Source organism: Plecotus auritus, assembly GCF_963455305.1.
Source record: "Plecotus auritus genome assembly, chromosome: 7".
NCBI lineage: Eukaryota > Metazoa > Chordata > Mammalia > Chiroptera > Vespertilionidae > Plecotus > Plecotus auritus.
Window position 1 is genome coordinate 67,545,762 of NC_137774.1, and position 21,930 is coordinate 67,567,691.

The following is a 21,930-nucleotide window of genomic DNA, read 5'->3' on the forward strand; positions in this document are numbered from 1 at the left end:
AACCAGCCCCCTTGTCCACCACTGCTGACTCTGTACCAGGAGAGGTGATGTGTGGGGTGGAGTGCATGGGAATGGGATCGAGGTCTGCCACTACCCTCACCTCCAAGAATTGGTTCGGCTCAGCCTGCTGCTGATGCTCAGACCTCAGTCACTTCTCCTCATCTCCTTTAGGGAGTCCATTATGATCGTGTGATTGTTTTTGTATTATTTCTGGGAATTTTCCAGGGGGAAATGGAGGAGAAATAATGTACAGCAAATGGCGTGCCTAGTACAGGATATACCTGCTACAGGCTCACAGCAGACATTTGTAAATATGTTCTCCCATGCAGTGGGGTTTGTTGTTGTTTTGTTGATGGTTTCTTTTGCTGTGAAAAAGCTTTTTATTTTGATGTAGTCCCATTTGTTTATTTTCTCTTTGGCTTCCATTGCCCTAGGGGCAGTATCAGTGAAAAAGTTCTTTTGGCATATGTCTGAGATTTTGCTGCCTGTGGATTCCTCTAGTATTTTTATGGTTTCCCGTCTTATATTTAAGTCCTGTATCCATTCTGAGTTTATTTTTGTGTATGGTGTAAGCTGGTGATCTAGTTTCATTTTTTTGTATGTATCTGTCCAATTTTCCCACACCATTTATTGAAGAGACTGTCTTGACTCCATTGTATGTTCATGCCTCCTTTGTCAAATATTAATTGCGCACATTGGTTTGGGTTGATATCTGGATTCTCTATTCTATTCCATTGATCTATATGTCTGTTCTTGTGCCAGTACCAGGCTGTTTTGAGGACAGTGGCTTTGTAATACAGCTTGAAATCTGGTATTGAGATCCCTCCTACTTTATTCTTCTTTCTCAGGATTGCTGTGGCTATTCGGGGTCTTTTTTTATTCCAGATGAATTTTTGGAGGGTTCTTTCTATGTCTGTGAAATATGCCGTTGGTATTTTAATGGGGAGTGCATTGAATCTATAGATTGCTTTGGGTAGTATGGACATTTTAATGATGTTGATTCTACCAATCCATGAACATGGTATGTTCTTCCATCGGTTTACGTCTTCCTCTATCTCTTTTTTCAGTGTCCTGTAGTTTTCCGCGTATAGGTCTTTTACCTCCTTGGTTAGGTTTATTCCTAAGTATCTTAATTTTTTTGGTGCGATGGAAAATGGGATTGCTTTTTTAGTCTCTCTTTCTGTAAGTTCACTGTTGGTGTATAGAAATGCCATAGATTTCTTGGCATTAATTTTGTATCCTGCTACATTGCCGAATTCATTTATTAAGTCTGTTAGTTTTTTGATGGAGTCTTTCGGGTTTTTTATGTACAATATCATGTCATCTGCAAATAAGGACAGCTTTACTTCTTCTTTTCCAATTTGGATGCCTTCTATTTCTTCTTCTTGTCTAATTGCAATGGCCAATACTTCCAGTACTATGTCAAACAGGAGTGGTGAGAGTGGGCATCCCTGTCTTGTTCCTGTTCTTAGGGGAAATGGTTTTAGTTTTTGCCCATTGAGTATGATGTTAGCTGTGGGTTTATTATATATAGCTTTTGTTATGTTGAGGTATGATCCTTGTATTCCCACCTTGTTGAGAGTTTTTATCAAGAAAGGGTGTTGGATTTTGTCAAATGCTTTTTCTGCATCAGTTGATATGCCTATGTGATTTTTATCTCTCAATTTGTTTATGTGATGTATCACATTTATTGATTTGCGGATATTGTACCATCCTTGCATTCCTGGGATAAACCCTACTTGGTCATGGTGTATGATCTTTCTGATGTACTGCTGGATCTGATTTGCTAGAATTTTGTTGAGGATTTTGGCATCTACGTTCATGAGGGATATTGGCCTGTAATTCTCTTTCATTGTGTTGTCTTTATCTGGTTTTGGTATTAGGGTGATGCTGGCTTCATAGAAGGAGCTTGGAAGTGTTCCTTCCTCTTGAATTTTTTGGAATAGTCTGAGGAGGATAGGTTTCAGTTTTTCCTTGAATGTTTGGTAAAACTCTCCTGTGAAGCTGTCTGGCCCCGGGCTTTTGTTTGCCGGAAGCTCTTTGATGACTGCTTCAATTTCTTCCATAGTTACTGGCATATTGAGCTGTTTAGATTCTTCATGATTGAGTTTTGGAAGGTTATATTTTTCTAGGAATATGTTCATTTCCTCCAGGTTGTCCAGTTTGTTGGAATAGAGTTGTTCGTAGCATTTTTTAACAATCCTTTGTATTTCGGCGGGATCTGTTGTTATTTCACCTCTTTCATTTCTGATTTTGTTTATTTGGGTCCTCTCTCTTTGCTTCTTGGTGAGCCTGGCTAGAGTTTTATCAATCTTGTTTATCCTTTCAAGGAACCAGCTCTTGGTTTTGTTGATCTTTTGTACTGTTTTTTTGGTCTCTATGTTGTTTATCTCTGCTCTGATCTTTATTTCCTTCCTTCTGCTTACACTGGGCTTTTCTTGTTGCTCTTTTTCTAACTCTTTGAGTTGTTGGGTTAGGTAATTTATTACCATTGTTTCTTGTTTTTTGCAGTAGGCTTGTAGAGCTATGAACTTCCCTCTCAAGACTGCTTTCGCTGTGTCCCATAGATTTTGGATTGTAGTGTTTTCATTGTCGTTTGTTGCCATGATGTTTTTTATTTCTTCTTTGATCTCTCTGGTAACCCAGTCATTGTTTAATAGCATGCTGTTTAGTCTCCATGTGTTTGATTTCTTTGAGTTGTTTTTATTGTAGTTGATTTCCAGTTTTATGCCACTGTGGTCTGAGAAGATGCTTGATATGATTTCTATCTTCTTGAATTTGAAGAGACTTTGCCTATGTCCCAACATATGGTCTATCTTTGAAAATGACCCATGTGCACTTGAGAAGAATGTGTATTCTGTGGCTTTGGGGTGAAATGTTCTGAAGATGTCAATTAATTCCATCTGGTCTAGTGAGTCATTTGGGATTGATGTTTCTTTGCTGATTTTTTGTTTAGAGGATTTGTCCAATGGTGATAATGGGGTATTAAAGTCTCCTACTATGATTGTATTGCTGACAATCTCTCCCTTGATATCCTCCAGGAGATTTTTTATGTATTTGGGTGCTCCTGTATTGGGTGCATATATGTTTACCAGAGTTATTTCTTCTTGTTGGATTGCTCCGTTTAGTATTAAGAAGTGGCCTTCCTTATCTCTTGTTATGTCCTTCACTTTGAGATCTAATTTGTCAGATGTAAGTATTGCTACCCCAGCTTTATTTTTAGTTCCATTTGCCTGGAAAACCTTTTTCCATCCCTTCACCCTCAGTCTGTGTGCATCTTTTTTTCTGAGGTGGGTTTCTTGTAGACAGCAGATATATGGGTCATGTTTTCTTATCCAATCTGTTACCCTATGTCTTTTGATTGGGGTATTTAATCCATTTACATTTAAAGTTATTATTGATAGGTACTTATTTGTCGCCATTCCTATTCTTTACCCCTGTGTTCCTTCTTCGCTTCCTATTTCTTTTTTTTTTACAGCAGACCCTTTAGCATCTCTTGCATTGCTGGTTTGGTGGTAATAAATTCCCTTAGTCCTTTTTTGTCTGTGAAGCTCCTGATTTCACCTTCAATTTTGATTGATAGCCTTGCTGGGTACAGTATTCTTGGATTCAGATCCTTCCTTTGCATGACTTTATATATCTCATTCCATTCCCTTCTGGCCTAATGAGTTTCTGTTGAGAAATCAGTTGCTAGTCTGATGGGGGTTCCTTTGTATGTAACTTTCTGTCTCTCTCTTGACGCTTTTAAGATTCTTACTTTGTCGTTGGTGTTTGCCAATTTAATTATAATGTGCCTTGGCATCGGTCTTTTGGGGTTCATTTTGCTTGGGACTCTGTGAGCTTCTTGGATTTGTGTGGGTTTTTTCTTCCCTATATCAGGGAAATTTTCTGTCATTATTTCTTCAAAGAGGTTTTCTATTCCTTGCTCAGCTTCCTTTCCTTCTGGAACCCTTATTATGCGTATGTTGTTTTGTTTCGTGTTGTCCCAAAGTTCCCTTAGGCTCTCCTCCTGCCTTTTAATTTCTTTTTCTAGAAGTTGCTCTACTTGGGTATTTTTTCCCATCTTGTCTTCTAGCTCACTGATGCGGTCCTCTGCTTCTTCTAGTCTACTCTTGATGCTTTCTATTGAGTTCTTTACAGCAGCGATGTCATTTTTCATTTCTTCTTGGTTCTTCTTCATTTCCTCTTGGTTCTTGCTCATATTGTCGAATTTGTCTTCTATTCTTTTCAGCCACCTTATGACCATTTCTCTGAATTCTTTTTCTGGAAGGTTGCTTGCCTCCATTTTGTTTACTTCCTTTTCTGGTGATGCCTGCTTTTCTTTCATATGCGGGCTGTTTCTTTGTCTTCCCATGGTCTCTCTTCTCTGGGTGTCTGGTTATGTAGTTCTCTCTCTCCTGCATTGATTTAAAGGCACAAAATACAGCACTACCAGGTACAACACACAAGGCACTGAACAGAAATGTATTCACGATATTAATAACCTCCAATAAAGGTGACCACCAGAGAAAGGCAAATTAAGGGATAGGAGAGAAAGAAGAAGAGGAAAAAGAAAGAAAGAAGAAAAAAAAGGAGTGTCAAAATGAAATTGGGAAAAGGGGAAAAAAAAGTAAGAGAGACAAGAATGAGACTAAGAGAGAAAGGGGAACAGACTATATATATTGGGGATAAAACTCCAATAGAACAATCACTAATCCCAGCAAATGCCATCAACAAGTACCTGGGGATTAATACAAACTACAACACCAACTAATATTGAGTGAGGCAAGGGAAAACAGAAGCACAAAACAAACAAAAAAAAATAAACAAAAGAAGAATAAGCAAAACAATCTCACAAAAAAGCATAAAAATTCGATATAATCTACATTCAAGCGAACAACAACAAAAGGACAGAGAGAAAAACAATTTTTTGGATAGTTAAGACAGCGAAGAGAGAGGTGTGTATGGACTTGGAGCAGGGGATTGGAGATTAGATATATAAGTAGGGTGAAATTTTAACAAAGGGTAAACAGAAAGAATAGGGAAAATCTAAAGCAGGAAAGGGGTAAGATAAACAGGACACTGAAAAAGGGAAGGTTAGGAAGAGAGTGATGGCATAAAGGTAGAGATGAGATAGAGTAAAAAGATGCTAAAGGAAAGATAAAAATAGAATGTAGAACACTAATCCCAAAATAAAATGAAGAGAAAATAAAATGACACTTTAAAAAAAAATGATAAAATAGCAGTAGTAATAATACAGATTGAAAATAAAAATGTAATAATTAAAAAGGTAAAATCAAGTGAGGAAAAAAGAAAAAAATTAGTTTCTTGAGTAAAAGATGCAAAAAATGAAAATAAAAAAATAAAAATAAAATGTGGAGTAGTGAAGGTCATTCACTTCCTCTGTTGTTCTGTTTGGCACGCCTGTTTCTCAGTCCGGACAGTATTGCAGTTCCCTGCGTTCCACTGCTCTTCAGTGTTGTAAGCCAGTCCTGATTTTAAGCAGGCGGTGTTTCTTAATTTCTCGTATTCCTTTATTTTTTATTACACAAGAGTCAATTTGTGATTCAGCTCCTGGGTGGCAGTGTTTCTGGATTGACTTCCGGGTCTATCTATGGCCTCTCTAGGCAGTGTTAGAGCCTTCTTTCCCTGTGGCACTCACTACCGGTTTGTGGAAGTGGGCTGCCTCAGAGCTGGCTCTCCGATGGTCACTCCCCGCTCCGATCTCCAGGTTCCAGAAAAACAACTTTCCCCTGCAGTCTCCCAGGGTGTCCCCAACTGGGTGATCCTATGTATGGGCTTAGTAATCAGAATCTAGGATTTGAAGAGGAAAAAGCCCAAGTGTGCGAACAATGGGTCTGCGCGTAAGTCTAGGCAGCCAGCAAACCCCTGAAATTCTTAGGGTGTCCCTGCACGTCAGATCAAAATGGGTTGCTTTTTAGAGATCCCTTCTGTTAGCAGCTCTGAGGACCCCCTTCCACATTCACGGATCACGCCAGCCCCAACAGCCACGGATTTTTCTAGGCACAGAGTTCCCTGGTCCTCCAGCTCCCGCAAAACGCGCATTCCTCTCTCCCGCCGGGACCAGAGACCTCACCTTATCCCAGGCGAAATCTGACCTTTCCGTGGTGGAGTGTAGAGCTCCTCTGAATCCGTGTGTTTGCGCCAATTGGGGAGCATTGTTCTGGGGCTCGCAGCTGTTCCGTGGGTGCCGCAGTTGTGGATTCTCAGGCTTCTGATAAGCTCCACTTTCCGGTTCAAGATGGCGCAGACTCCGCGTCCAAGCCCGCAGCTTCGGGAGGGGACCCAGCCGCAGTGGGGGCTGCCAGGTCAGGGGAGCCCCGTCTAGCAGTCCCCCACCTTATTCTGGAGTTCAGCTGTCCCCCAACTTGCCAACAAACACTCCTCGTGCGACCCTCAGCTGTTCTTTCTTTCTGCTCTGGGACAAGGCTCAGAACACGTCTGTCTATTCCGCCACCATTTTTCCCTCTTGAACTAAAGATTTTTATTACAAAATCGCTTAATTTCAGGGTTTCAGAAGTAATTAGACAAATGAAAAACTGAAAATCAAATGTTCATATCTAATACTTGGATGAAACCCTTTCCTGGTAATGACAGCCTGAAGTCTTGTACTTATGGACATCACCAGATGCTGGGTTTTCTCCTTTGTAATGCTCTGCCAGGCTGTCACAGTAGGGGTATATATATAAATATCCTGCCATTTCCAGCTTTTAATAAGAAAAACTGTTGCAATGGGCATTTAAAAGTGGCACTTGGTTGTTTTTATAGAGTCCAGTGGATGCAATCTGACATTGATAATGGGCTCTTTCACACTATGCGCACTGCGGCTCTTTTTTGCCAGTAACGGAAGTGCTAGTGGTAACTATTGGTTACCCATGTTTTGCACTGCCCTAGCACCTCCCATACAAGTGTGTCTGGAAGACACAGCAATGTGCAGCTATGTGTGTTACCATAAACAAAGGGCCTGTGTGAAAGATACACAGGTTTCCTATGGAGGAAAGGGGTTGTTCTCTATGGTCAGGGTGTGCCTCTGTCCCATGTCTGAACTTTTTCAGATGATTTTGTTATATATATATTTTTTAGAAGACCAAAAATGTTATAGTAGAGCAAATTTAATCACTTGTTTTTATACTTTACTGTCTTATTTTAGTAAAGAATTTAATAAGAAAACGGTACTGTTGGTTTTAGCCCAATATTAAACATGAGTAGACCAAAGAAAAGGAAAGTGGACAGTGAATGCCGAGTGTTTAAGAGGGAGTGGACAACAAAATATTTTTTCACCGAAGTTCGATCAGTGCTGGTATGTCTGATATGCCAGGAAACACTTGCAGTCTTCAAAGAGTACAATCTCAGCCGTCACTTTGCCACAAAGCATGGCAACTATGCTAGCAAGCAGTCACCTCAAGAACGGTAGGCTACTGCACAGAGGTTGATGGCTAAATTACAGGCTCAGCAAAATGTCTTTCACAGACAAACTGCAATTCAAGAGACAACTACCAAAGCAAGTTTTATGCTATCATTCAAATTAGCAAAAGCTAGCAAACCTCTCTCTGAAGGCGAATTTTTGAAAGAATGTATGATAGAGACAGCAGGTCTCTTGTGTCCAGAGAGCAAAGGCAAGTTTGAAAAACTCAGCTTATCGCGCAGGACAGTGACTCGTCGAGTGGAACTGATTGATGAAGACTTGGCCAGCAAGTTAAATAGTAAGGCAGAGTTCTTTAAGTTTTATTCACTAGCATTGGATGAAAGTAATGACGTAAAGGACACTGCTCAGCTCTTAATTTTTATCCAAGGGATTAGTGACAACTTTGAAATTATGGAGGAGTTTTTAGACATGGAGCCACTGAAAGGAAAAACACGGGGAAAGGACTTGTATGACCGGGTGTCTACTGTCATCAAGAAAATGAAGCTACCATGGAGTAAACTTGCTAATGTCATGACAGATGGATCTCCAAATTTAACTGGAAAAAAAGTTGGACTGCTAAAAAGAATTCAGGATAAAGTGAAAGAGGAGAACCCTAACCAAGATGTTATTTTTCTTCACTGTATTATTCACCAGGAATCATTGTGCAAGTCTATATTACAACTTAATCATGTTGTTAATCCAGTCGTAAAGCTTGTTAATTTCATTCGAGCAAAGGGACTTCAGCACCGTCAGTTTATTAAGTTTCTGGAGGAAACTGATGCGGATCACCACGACTTACTTTACCACTCTCGTGTCCGCTGGTTGAGTTTGGGCAAAGTTTTCCAACGAGTGTGGGAGCTCAAAGAAGAGATTGGTGCATTTTTGAAATTAAAGGGGAAGTCTGACGAATTTACTGAGCTGAGTGACAAGAATTGGCTGTGTGACTTTGCATTTGCTGTAGATATATTTTCACATTTGAATGAGCTAAATGTGAAGCTACAGGGAAAAGATCAGTATGTACATGACATGTACACTAATGTGAAAGCCTTTAAATCGAAGCTGATTTTCTTTTCCAGACAAATTTCAGACAAAGTCTTCACTCATTTTGCCACACAAGCCACACAGAAGGAGACCATCCAAAACGTGAAGAAATACCGCAAATCACTAGATGACCTGCATGCAGAATTCTGTCGTCGGTTTTCTGATGTTGAAAAAATTGACCAGTCACTTCAACTGGTGGCCTGTCCTTTGTCACAAAACCCTGAAACAGCACCAGAAGAGGTGCAACTGGAACTCATCGATCTTCAGTCTGACTTTGTCCTAAAGGAGAAATTCAGCTCTCTTGAACTAAGAGACTTTTATGCTTCACTTAATGAAACCACTTTTCCAAACATCCAGAGGATGGCACAGAAGATACTGGTGCTGTTTGGGTCAACCTATGTTTGTGAGCAGACATTTAGCGTCATGAACATCAACAAAGCCCCTCACAGATCCAGCTTAACTGACGAACACCTTAGATCTATCCTGAGAATAGCGACAACAAAACTAACTCCAGACTTTGATGCATTAGCTAAAAAAGGAGACCAACAACACTGTTCCCACTGAAGTTGATGTTTTAAAGACCAAAAACCTTTCAACCCAGTCTACATTGCCATCTACATCTACATCCCGGGCATAATTTGGAAGTTGCACTAAAGAAAATGTTTAATTTACTGTTTACACATTTTGTGCTTTTCTATTTGTTTTAGTTTTAAATTATATTATTATATTTAAGTTTAATTTGAAAGGCTTTTGTACCTTTCCTTTGTTAGGCAATTTTATTTTGCTTTTGCCATCTTCAATATAAGGTATGTTATTGTGCTATGATTCCTCCATTTTTTGAAGTTTCAAATTATAATAATTAGTGTTTACATTCTTCTTGTTAAAATGTTTGAAATGAATAAAACTATTGAAATAAATAAAAAAAAAAGACCGTACCCTTTTATGTAATGATGTTTACTTTGAATTTATATTAGTTCACACAAGCACTCCATCCATGCTTTTGTTCCAGCCCTCCGGTCCAGTTTAAGAACCCATTGTGGCCCTTGAGTCAAAAAGTTTGCCCACCCCTGCCTTAGCCTCATCACCAACCCCCCTCCCCCCGCCTGAAGGGTCCCTAAATGAGCCCCTTAGTCTCATCACCACCGCCCCATGCCCCCAATGAAGAACCATTTATAGGGGACTAACACCCAGAAGTGAATGACGTCCAACCGGAAGGCAAGTAAGAAAGTGAGGCAGCAGAAAGGTGGATGGGCTCTTCACTCCTGGGCAGGAGTAGGAGTTCCAGGGCCTGCTCTGAAGCTCTGAAGACACCTTGTCTCCCCCAAGCCTCAGGTTCCCCACTCTGGAGCATTGCATTACCGGCGGGGAGGCCGTGCTGCCTGAGGAGCAAGAGAAGTGGAGAGAACAGACGGGCTTTCTGCTCCACCAGCTCTACGGACAGACGGAAACGGTAGGTGGACTGGCCCCACAGGGTCGCCCAGCCCAGCAGAGGAGCTGAATCTGTCAAAGCGTGTGCACAGGCCCCACTGTGTGCATAGGCCCCACTGGGTGCGCAGCAAGCAGAGGGCGGCTCTGGAGTTCCAGGCGGATTGGCCCCAAATCAGTTTGCAGAGAGAGAATTCACACACAGTCTTCGACTTGTCAAGACCCCAGTGTGCTGACGGCTATTGGACAAAACCTTCCATAGGGGTCTGAGGACAGGGCTACGTCCCTGGGATCAGGGAGCCGGGAGGAGCCATGGCAATGGAGGCGCCTCCTGCCTCATGGAGGCCCTGCCTGCAAGTGCTGCCCATGTCACCCTCCCTCCCCAGAGCAGCAGCCACAGGGCCAGGCAGGAGTGGGCCCCGAAGCTCATCTCTGGGTGTGTATGAGGGCAGCACACACGTTTGATTGTGGGGCAGGAGCAGGAGCAGAGGAGGGAGCAGAAGCATCATATATGCATGTGCGTGCGCGCGCACACACACACACACACACACACACACACGCAGTGTGACCCCCAAGGGTGTCACTGAGCATGCAGTGGGCAGGCCGTGCAGCCTGCTGTGCTGTCTGGACCCTCAAGGGCTTCAGTGGTAAGAGGAGGGTCTGCCTCTCTCCTGAAGCATCCTCAACCCCCTGATGCTGACACAGCCACTCGCCCGCCTCCCACCATCCTGTCAGCTCAGAGTCACCCCTCTCAGGACCTGTAGGGCGGGCTCTTTTGGTCCTAATTCACATATTTGTCTAACGGTGTGTAGTTTTTGAGAAAAATGTTTTATTTTAGTCAGTGAAGTGGTCTGCTTCCAGGCCTGAGAAATGTGAGGGCTCTAGGCCTGACCTTGCATGGCTCACAGTTCACTGTTGGACGAGGAGAAGCACCCGCTACACCCATAACCCCAGCCCCTTAGCGTCGATTGCTTGAGCCACAGAATACTCCCTCCTGGCTGCAGGGAGCCTCATTGTCAAAGCTCTTGCAACCCGCTGACTCACCTGTGGGCGTTGCCGCGTCCTGAAGTGTGAGCAGCAGCTTGGAGAGGGAGACCTTCCTCTCCCAGGAGCTCAGGTCTCAGTTCCTCTCAGCATCGTCAATGGCAGCGTCAAGCCCATAGGCATACCCTGGAACCTGCCAGAAGCTCAACTTCCCTGTCTCCAAAATGGGAATAGAATGCCGACCCTGCGGGTGGTGGCGAGGGGAGTGGAAGGGACTGTGCATGCCCCTGCGGTGCTCAGCCTTCACATCCCCCAGGGCAGGCCCACTGTCCTCACTGATGTGGGGGGTCTTACACCAGGTGTCAGGGGTCCAGAACCGAAGGGGCCTTCTCTAAGCTCAGGCACTTGTTATCTATGAGGGGAAACAACTCCCAAATCAGTATAAGGCCTGTTGGCGACAACAGAAATGCGGGGGAAATGCCACCGGAGGAGCATCGCCCAGGACTTCTCCTGGGGCCTGAGTCTTGCCTGGTTGCCCTAAGGAGCCAGGTGAGCTCACTGGTGCGGGCCTGTGCAGCTTCCCGCCCCGCAGGCTCTGAGAGGGGGTGCCTGCCCGGCCCCTTTGACAGGGGAGACCGAGGGCATTAACTCATCTGTCTGACTGTGAAGGCTTAGCTTTAGACAGATGTCAGCTTCAGAGAACCAGGAAGGAGGCCTAGGTTTACCAGGAGGACAAATGGAGGTGGGAGTGGTGCCAGAGGCACAGCCTAAGTGATTTCAGCGCAGCCCCGAGGGCAGATGAGGCAGGGTTCCTGTCAGTTTCAGTCTTGAGTAAGTGTTGGTCAAATGGACACATGCCTGGTATGCAGTGGGCACTCCCCCACCCACAACATGCCCACAGCCCCGAGCTCAGCCCTTTGCTCTTTTCTTGGCCTCCCCCACGGAACCCTGTGGCCCCGGCAGCCGGCACTGGCCCAGTACATGTCGCATGTCAGGCGAGTGAATGTCTGCTGAAGAGCTGGGTCAATGCCCTGAGCCCAGGACACAGAGCTTCCAGCTTCCCCCACCCCACAGGCTCTATGAGCTGCGTCCCATGGCCCTGCGAGCAGGGGTGCTGTGTACCATTCTTGCTGCTCTCTGATCCGCCTAGAGTCTTTGACAACTGGTCTTCTCTTCCTTTTGTGCACAGGGATTGACTTGCAGCACTGCCCGGGGGTCACAGGTCAAACCCGGTTCCATGGGGAAAGCCATCCCACCCTTCGACGTCCAGGTTTGGTCCTAAAGGCGTGGCCAGGGAGCACTGAGGGCTCAGCTGGGATCAACCCCGTGTGACACCAGGCGGCAGAAGAGCCGCGCCCCCTGCCCGAGTTGTCCCTCCTCTCCTAGTTCCCTCTGGTTTCCTGGGAGGGTCAGTATTGTGGGCATCAGTGCAGCATCAGTGCCAGCCGAGGCCGCGCACACAGCCGTGGCGCACGGGACCTGGAGGCGCGCTGGGAGCTCTGTCCGCCCGCCAGGGCTTTTAGCTTGTCCTGACCCCTGTTTTCTAGCTTGAAGACACATGCGATGTCCACACCAGGAAACAAACACACCCATGACTTGCTGATTTCAAACACTTGACAGCTTCATTCTGTTTTCTGACAGGGACCTCCCCAGGGTCCCCACTGGTGTCACACGCATAAGCCAGGCAGAGCTTGGGTGGGGCAGGTGGGCTGGGAGCCCTGCAGGGGGCCTCACAGACCTCTTGCTCCAGATCATCGATGACAAGGGCAACATCCTGCCGCCCAACACTGAAGGCAACCTTGGCATCAGGATCAAGACCACCAAGCCCATCGGCCTGTTCATATCGTATGAGGTGAGGGCGCCCTGCCGTCTGCTCCCTGGCCCGAGCACCCCTGCAGCGATAAGGGAGGGGACTCAACGCTGCATCCTGAGACTCCTCCCATCTTCCGTTATGTGTTCCAGTTCAGTGAAGCCAGGTCTAGTTCACGCAAAGCTCACAGCCTTTCCTCTCCTGACCCATTGGCACTGATGCGGTAGAGAAGCCTGGCTTCGGAATCATCAGACTTGGGGCTGATGATTACGAATTTAGGCTTCAGCTGGGTTCACATCCTGCCCTCCAATTTACCAACAGGGTGTGAACAAACCTAGTAACTGTCCTGAGCCTCCTGACGCCTCCCCTACCCCACTCCTCAGAGAAAACCACCTGCAGACTGTAGGAGTCATGTGTTTCCCCGTGTCAAATACATGGCAGAGCTAAGGTTCAAACCCATGTCTTTCAGCCCCAGGGCTTAGTGGGAAATCCAGGGATTACAGAAACCTGTGATGGGCTCTAAGGAAACCTGCTGAGACTCCTGACCAGATAAACCCTAGCCCTCCCAGGGTAGTAGAGGCCACTAACAGGAAATTCTCAGCTTCCAAGATGGGCTGTGGAAGGGTGGGCACACCTGAAATGGATCTCAGATTCCATCTCCTTTCTCCAAAAGAACAGCCATCAAGGTTCTCTCTTGTTGTCACTGTTGTCATCACTGTGGCCTCTAGGGGGCGCTGCTCCTCATGTGATACTATCTACCAACAGTAAAAACTGCTGGCTAAACCATTCATCAATTTTGTTGATGAATCTTTTCAAAGATCCAGCTCTTGGTTTCATTGATTTTTTTGTATTGATTTTTTAGTCTCTATGTCATTTATTTCTGCTCTAATCTTTATTATTTCCTTCCTTCTACTTACTCTGGCCTTTTCTTGTTGTCCTCTTTCTAGTTCTTTAAGTTGAAGGGCTAAATAGTTTATTGTTAATTTTTCTTGTTTTGAGGTAAGCTTGTCGTGCTATGAACTTCCCTCTCAGGACTGCTTTTGCTGTGTCCCCGAGATTTTGCGTTGTTGTATGTTCATTTCATTTGTTTTCCAGAAAGTGTTTTTATTTATTTCTTGATGTTGTTGGTAACCCATTCTTTTTTTAATAACATGCTACTTAGCCTCCATGTGTTTGAATGTTTTGGGGTGTTTTTACTGTAGTTGATTTCTAATTTCATTCCACTGTGATATGAGAGGTTGCTTGATAGGATTTCAATCTTGAACTTGTAGATACTTGTTTTGAAGTTCTCTGTGCCTTCTGAACTTATGTGACTTTTTCCTCCACCAGGTTAGAGAAGTTTTCTGCCATTATTTCGTCAAACATTGACCAGCTGGCTCCTGCACGCCCCCTACTGAGGATTGAGCCCGCAACCTGGACATGTGCCCTGACCAGGAAGTGAACTGGCGACCTTTTGGTACATGGGATGACACTCAACCAACTGAGCCACACTTTCCAGGGCCATAAGCTTTCTTAGAGGATGAGATGAGATGGTACTTGGGGAAGAAAATTCATTTAGCAAATGTGTTGTTGTTTTTTATGAGTGCTTTTTTAAAATTTAATTAATTTTTATTGTTCCGATTATTACAATTGTTCCTCTTTTTTCCCCCAAAGCTCCCCTCCACCCGGTTCCCACCCCACCCTCTGCCCTTACCCCACCCCCCCCGCACTGTCCTCACCATCATCCATAGGTGTACGATTTTTGTCCTGTCTCTTCCCGCACCCCCCACACCCATTTCCCCCTGAGAATTGTCAGTCCACTCCCTTTCTATGCCCCTGATTCTATTATATTCACCAGTTTATTCTGTTCATCGGATTTTTTATTCACTTGATTTTTAGATTCACATGTTGATAGATATGTATTTGTTGTTCATAATTTTTATCTTTACCTTTTTCTTCTTCTTCCTCTTCTTAAAGAATACCTTTCAGCATTTCATATAATACTGGTTTGGCAGTGATGAACTCCTTTAGTTTTTTCTTATCTCTGAAGCTCTTTATATGCCCTTCAATTCTGAATGATAGCTTTGCTGGGTAGAGTAATCTTGGTTGTAGGTTCTTGCTATTCATCACTTTGAATAGTTCTTGCCACTCCCATCTGGCCTGCATAGTTTCTGTTGAGAAATCAGCTGACAGTCGTATGGGTGCTCCCTTGTAGGTAACTAACTGTTTTTCTCTTGCTGCTTTTAATATACTCTCTTTGTCTTTTGCTCTTGGCATTTTAATTATGATGTGTCTTAGTGTGGTCCTATTTGGATTCCTTTTGTTTGGGGTTCTCTGCACTTCCTGGACTTGTAAGTCTATTTCTTTCCCCAGGTGGGGGAAGTTTTCGGTCATTATTTCTTCAAATAGGTTTTCAGTATCTTGCTCTCTCTCTTCTTCTGGCACCCCAATAATTCGGATGTTGGTACACTTGAAGTTGTCCCAGAGGCTCCTTACACTATCTTCATATTTTTGGATTCTTTTTTCTTTTTGCTTTTCCAGTTGAGTGTTTTCTGCTTCTTTGTATTTCTAATCTTTGACTTGATTCTTGTGATCCTCTAGTCTGCTGTTAGATCTCTGTATATTATTTTTTATTTCAGTCAGTGTATGCTTAATTTCTAGTTGGTCCTTTTTCATATCCTCGAGGGTCTCGCTAAATTTATTGGCCTTTTCTAGGAAATTCTTGAAAAACATTATAACCATGGTTTTGAACTCTATATCCAGTCATTTGCTTTCCTCCATTTCTTTCATTAGTGACCTGTTTCTTTGTCTTCGCATTTTGGCTGCTTCCCTGAGTTGATAGAGTGGCTTTGTGTGCTAGGTTTCCTATAGGGCCCAGTGGCTCAGCCTCCCCAGTTACCTGAGGTGGACACCCTTGGTGCACCCCTTTGTGGGCTGTGTGCACAGTCTTGTTGTATTTTAGCCTTGATTGTTGTTGGTAGCACTGGGAGGAATTGATCTCCAGGCCAATTGGCTGTGCAGATCAGCTGTGTCTATGCTGGGAGAACTTCTGTGCTGGAGACACCCTTATGAGATAAGACTTGAAAAAACCTCTGTGCTCAGCTTGGATGGGGCGGAGTCTCAGGGTGGAGCAGACAGCATTGGTTTCCTGTCAGCCCTTCCCTAATAGGCCCTTGTGTCTCAGTGTCCCATGGTAATCGCTGCAAGCACCTCTGAGAGAAATCCGCCCTCGAGTTCCACCCGCTGCCAGACAGTCCAGTTTCTCCCCGAATGAGTCTGGGTCCCCAGAGTGTTGCCCAGAACTGGAGTTCAGTGCAGTCGGGAGCTTTTGTCTCCCTCCAGCTTGAGAAAGCTAGCCGCGTACTCAGTTGCCCGCCCTCTCCACGCGCGCCTCGATACCTCTACCTTCCGCAGTTCCTCTGAGTCTCAGTGTGCTTTTCTCTTTCCTGACAGTCCAGTTTCACCCCATATTAGTCTGGGTCCCCAGAGTCTCACCCGGAACTGGAGTTCAGCGCAGTCGGGAGCTTTTGTCTCCCTCCCGCTTGAGAAAGCCAGCCACGCACTCAGTTGCCAGTCCTCTCCGTGCGCACGACTCAGTACCTCTACCACCTGCAGCTCCTCTGAGTCTCAGTGTGCTTTTCTCTTTCCTTCTAGCTGTAGAATTTCCACTCAGCCAGCCTTCCTGTGGTCCTGGATGATGTCCGTTCTGTCTTTTACTTATAGTTTTGAAATTGTTGTGTGAGGCAGCAGTTTAGGTGTTTACCTATGCCGCCATCTTGGTTTCTCCCTCATTTAGCAAATATTTATTGACACCTTCCATCTGTTCAGCCACTGTGTTATATTAATATCAATTGTCAGTGTATTTTGTACATTAATTGACCAATAGCATGCAATGAGTGTTTGCATGTAAAGGAAATAGACTCAGAGAGATTACAAAAGTTGCACAGGTGCCTGGTGGAGTGAGAAGCAGGATTCAAGCCCAGATCTGAGCCCCAGGTTGCAGCTCAACATCTCTAATCTCACTGCCTTCAACAAGAGTGCCGTTCTCTCTGCAGAATGACCCAGTGAAGACAGCCAAAGTGGAGTGTGGGGACTTTTACAACACTGGGGACAAAGCAACTATTGACAAAGAGGGCTACATCTGGTTCCTGGGGAGGGACAATGACATCATCAACGCCTCTGGGTAGGTGTGGCTGACCTGGGCCTGGCAGGCTCTAGCTTGCTTCACCATTCCTCAGTGCATTGGGGATGGGACCCGCAGCCTATTCCTGAATGCAGCCATGTCTACAGGGCCCTGGCATCTCCCCCAACATCAAAATAAAGTTCAAGAAGGCCTGGAAGTGCAACCACAGGAGACATCGTGCAATTTAAAGAGGGGATATAGGATTGGGAAGGGAGACCTTGTTTGATCCCCCATTTGTCCCCGTTGGTTGGGGGAAATTATTCTCTGTGTTCCTCTAACGGGACACATGTCACAGAACAACAACAGCAATAGCAGCTAAGCTCATGGAGTACTTACTGTGTGAAAGTACTCTCCTCCTTGCTTTGCTTAACCCAGTAGATGCCATTATTGTGCCTATTTTACAGATGAGAACACTGAGTCACTGACCAGTGAACTAAGCTGCTGAAAGTTTCCAAGATAGTGCAGGGAGAGGCCCAGATTTGAACCGAGGTAGTGTGGCTCCTGATCTGCTGTCCCTATCGCTTAGGTGATGTAGGGAGAAAAAGTGACACAAGTAACAACTTCCCTTGGATGCATCAGGGAAATTAAGTTTGTTTTACTTTTTAAATTTCTGCATGAGATGCTGATGTAGTGAGACAGAATTTCTCTAAATCTTCAAGGCAAAGTTTGAGGCTCCCAAGAGTACAGTAAGAGTCCTGCTGGGAAGCTCCTTGTGCCACGCCCACAGCCCCAGGAGGACAGCCTCCCACCCCCACCGCCCACCAGAGGCAGTGAGGGGAGGCCCTGGGAGCATCTGAGCTTGCAATGCCCAGGTCTTCACATCCTGGTCCCTACAGAGCTTTTCACAGTCCTCTGGCTCTCGTGAAGCTTGCCCTCTGTGCCCAGGGAAGTGTGACTCCCAAACATGATATTGGAGGGCCTGAGTCACTCCAGCCCTGGCATCTGCTCGGAAGCAGAGCAGGAACTGTTGGTCCCGCAGGTACCGCATTGGGCCGGCAGAGGTGGAGAACGCCCTGGCTGAGCATCCGGCGGTGGCTGAGTCAGCTGTTGTGAGCAGCCCAGACCCGATCCGAGGGCAGGTGAGGAGAAGGACAGGAGATCATGGGGTCTGCGTGTGGGCACTGGAAGGCTGATGCAGGAGAATCTTCCAGAGCAGTGGGTATGCGCAGCGCACTTACACCATGTGGGCAGCAGGAGGCACTGTGGCATCATCCGTGACAATCCTGACTAGATACTGAGTGTGCTGGCTCATTTAACCCTCACAACAACCTAATGAGTTAGAGACTCTTACTTATTATACCCTTTTAATAGACAGAGAGACAGCATAAAGAAGTTAAATAACTTGCCCAGATTACACTGTGGTGGAGCCAGGATGGAAATCTGAGCACTCTGTTTCCATTGCATTCACTGGATTTATTGAGCACCTACTAGGACTCGGGTGGGCAAACTTTTTGACTCGAGGGCCACAATGGGTTCTTAAACTGGACCGGAGGGCCGGAACAAAAGCATGGATGGAGTGTTTGTGTGAACTAATATAAATTCAAAGTAAAGGAGCGGAGGGGAGAGCAAGAGAACCCTCCGCTCTTTTGGCTCCGCGGGCCGGATAGAACAGCCGAACAGGCCGGATCCGGCCCGCGGGCCATAGTTTGCCCATGGCTGTCTAGGTACAAGGCCTGTGCAATTAAACGGGGACATAAATAACAATATAAAAGCAGTAAGTTCAGCCCAGCCTGTGTGGCTCAGTGATTGAGTATTGTCGACCCAGGAACCAGGGTTGATTCTCAGGGCGCATGCCAGGTTGCGGGCTAGATCCCCAGTAGTGGGCCTGCAGGAGGCAGCAGAGTGATGATTCTCATCATTGATGTTTCTATCTCTCCCCCTCCTTTTCTCTCTGATATCAATAAAAATGTATTTAAAAAAAAAAAAAAAAAAGCCAAAACCGGTTTGGCTCAGTGGATAGAGCGTCAGCCTGCGGACTGAAGGGCCCCAGGTTCGATTCCGGTCAAGGGCACGTACCTTAGTTGCGGGCACATCCCCAGTAGGGGGTGTGCAGGAGGCAGCTGATCGATGTTTCTCTCTCATCGATGTTTCTGACTCTCTATCCCTCTCCCTTCCTCTCTGTAAAATATCAATAAAATATATTTTTAAAAAAAGAAAAGAATCAACAACTACTTAAAAAATAAAAACAATAAGGTCAGTAAGTTACCAACAATTATTAAATGCCCACAGGTTCCAGGCACAGAACGGTACATACATTAGTGGTAAAAATGGTGATGAAAATCATGATGCTGGGGATAATAATACAGTTAAACTACATGCATGTTTTATGTGTACTAGCTCATGGAATCTGAACATAAGGCCACCATGTTCAGCTCCATGGGATGAACCTGTACTCTGCGCATGTCACAGAGAAGGAATTTTAGGTTAAGTGATTTTGCAAGGCAAAGAGTAGAAATTGGAAGTATTTGGATTTGAACCTGGTCTTGTCCGTTTCCAAAGGCTCGGGTGTCAGCTTGTTTTGCCATTCATTGCATAAACACTTACTTTTTAAACCAGACAACTGGGAGGCACTGACCCTGAGCCCCCGCTCTGGTTCTGCGTTGCAGGTGGTGAAGGCCTTCATTGTCCTGACCCCACAGTTTCTGTCCCATGACCCGGACCAGCTCGCTCGGGAGCTGCAGGAGCACGTGAAGTCAGTGACAGCCCCGTACAAGTACCCGAGGAAGGTGAGTGGGGCCCATGCAGGTGCCCTTCTGTGCTCTGCTGCCCCAAGTCTGGTTGGGTGGCCGGGAGATGCTGAAACCGAACATAGAAAGAGCATTTTTCTCTGCCAAGAAGCAATTCTGTTTAGGGGTGGATGCAGCCAACTGAATGGGATGGAACCTCTATTCTGGGTCGGAAACCCCAAAACGTGCTTCACATTACCCTGAGGGCAAAAAAGTCAGACCAGTGCCTAAAGCTACCAAAGAAGGCTATTTAACATCGTTCAAAATTTGCAAAAGACATCCAATACAGGCGCTTTCTAACTATTCTTAAGCGTGATTCATGCTAAGAAATACATTCAACACTGCTTTCAATATTTACTTATGTACATAACTAACGAGTGTTAACAAAATTATTTTTATCCTTAAAACATGCAGTTCATTCTTATACTTTTTATTCTACTGCATTTGTTTTTCTGTTTACAGATTTATTTATTGTCAATCTTTACCTGAGGATTTTTTTCCCATTAATTTTTAGGGAGAGTGGAATGAAGGGAGGAAGGGAAGATGAGAGAGATTGATATAAAGAGACACATCAATTGGCTGCCTCCTGTATGCACCCTAACTAGGGCCGGGAATGGAAACTGAAATCCAGGTACATGCCCTTGATCTGGAATCAAGGCTGAGACCCTTCACTGTGTGGGCCCATGCTCTAACCACTGAGAAACACTGGCCAGGACTGCATTGTCCAACAGAGAAATTATAAAATTATTTGTGAAATGTAATATTATCTTGTAATTTAAAATGATGTAGATTTTTTATTTTTAATATAAAGGTACCACAATATATTATTCAGACAAAAAGCAGGCTATGAGAGAATATACATAATATTATTGTATTTGTTTAAAAACAAAGCTTGAAAGGATACATATGCCAACAAGTGAACATTTCCTACATTGTCTGAATGTTTATAGTCAGCGCATGTTGTAAAGCTGTGTAGCTAACAGTTACTTAATATTTACTTCATGTGCCAGGCCCTGGATTCAATGCTTCATGTGCATTCTTATTTCATTTAATCCTCTCCGCAGCCTGAGATGGTCTTAACTATGTATTTTACGGAGTTGAAATTGAGTCTCAGAGAAAAGAGTTAATACAGGCAGAGCTGGACCTCAACCCATGTGTCTCTAACAGCAGCAGCGTTCTTGCTTTAATGTTAGTCTCTACTGCCTCCTAGAGAGGAGAATAGGGGATGCGTACCAGTTAGGATGGCAGATGTTACTGTAACAAACAGCCCCACAGCCACGTGGCTTATTCTAAGGAAGACATCTCCTATGCTCATGCCACTTGCCCAGCCTGGCCTCCTGGGACCAGGATAGAGAAGCAGCCACCACGTAGGTACCTGCCAGGTGCTGTCAGAGATGAACAGAGAGGGTGGCCAGGCTCAGAGGTTCCGAGTCTCCTGTGAGAGGTGGCATGCTTCACTCCACCACATTTCATTGGGCAGAACACGTCACAGGGCTGCAGCAGCTTCAGGGGGTCAGGAGGAGGACCTGACATACTTGGCCAACACCTTTGAGGCCTCCACCTGCTGCAGCCTGTTTGGGGGACGTGCAGGGTGAAGAGAGGAGTGGGGATGGGTAGGAAGTGACAGCAGGACTCAGGATGGTTTGCTTTCTCCTCACCCAGGTGGAGTTTGTCCCTGAGCTGCCCAAAACCATCACTGGCAAGATCAAACTGCATGAACTTTGGGAAAAGGAGTTCGGTCAGATGCAACTGCAGTAAATTCAGCATCCCTTCTGAGTGTGACCTTGGGCACACACCTGGCTGCTTCAGTGCCCCCACATGGTGGGGGCGAAATGGGGATGGTGAGGGCTGATTGAGAAGGGCCCAGGACTGCCAGCATTCCCACATTTCTGTTCTTTTAAGTTAACATCAGTTACCACCCTGCCTCCAAGGCTCTTGTTCCTTTGGATTGCCCAGGCGGGCGCTCAAATTGGGGCTGAAGATAATAAAGTGCTGACATCGATATCAAGGGTGATCCTGCGTTGTGCATTCATCATGTACATGAACCTGTGGTAAAAGTGGTCCCTCCTTGCCCTACCGCCTCCCCTTAGAGAGAGCACAGGGCCTGGTTCTCACTCCTGTTGCCTCCTGCACACAACCCAGTGTTCCCATATGGCCCTGCACGTTCAGTAGATGTCCAGGACCCAGAGATCTGGGAGTGATGCTCTGAGCAGCCCAGGCACTTGCCTCAGCTAGGTCCCAGCCTAGGCCCAACATGGGCAAGTGAGTGACGTGCTCTCCAGGGACTGGAGTTCCACAGAACTCTCCCAGCCTTCTCCAGAGGTGCCCAGTCCCTCATTCCTAGGAGGGGCCAGGGGCCTGGGAGTCTTACCCCTCT

At 45.4% G+C, this 21,930-nt stretch overlaps 1 protein-coding gene across 1 annotated transcript in view; it reads left to right on the plus strand.

Moving 5' to 3' along the window:
• The window catches only part of LOC308253704 (acyl-coenzyme A synthetase ACSM1, mitochondrial-like), a gene marked incomplete at its 5' end in the record, with an annotated part of 61,014 nt that extends 39,459 nt beyond the window's left edge, over positions 1-21,555 (plus strand). The window contains 7 exons of the mRNA XM_080679374.1: positions 9,773-9,896; positions 12,045-12,125; positions 12,606-12,707; positions 16,700-16,827; positions 17,807-17,906; positions 19,434-19,553; positions 21,216-21,555. Coding sequence (XP_080535500.1) covers positions 9,773-9,896; positions 12,045-12,125; positions 12,606-12,707; positions 16,700-16,827; positions 17,807-17,906; positions 19,434-19,553; positions 21,216-21,311 — 751 coding nt within the window. The 3' untranslated portion in view covers positions 21,312-21,555. The remainder of the gene's footprint in view (positions 1-9,772; positions 9,897-12,044; positions 12,126-12,605; positions 12,708-16,699; positions 16,828-17,806; positions 17,907-19,433; positions 19,554-21,215) is intronic.
• Positions 21,556-21,930: the final 375 nt, after the last annotated feature.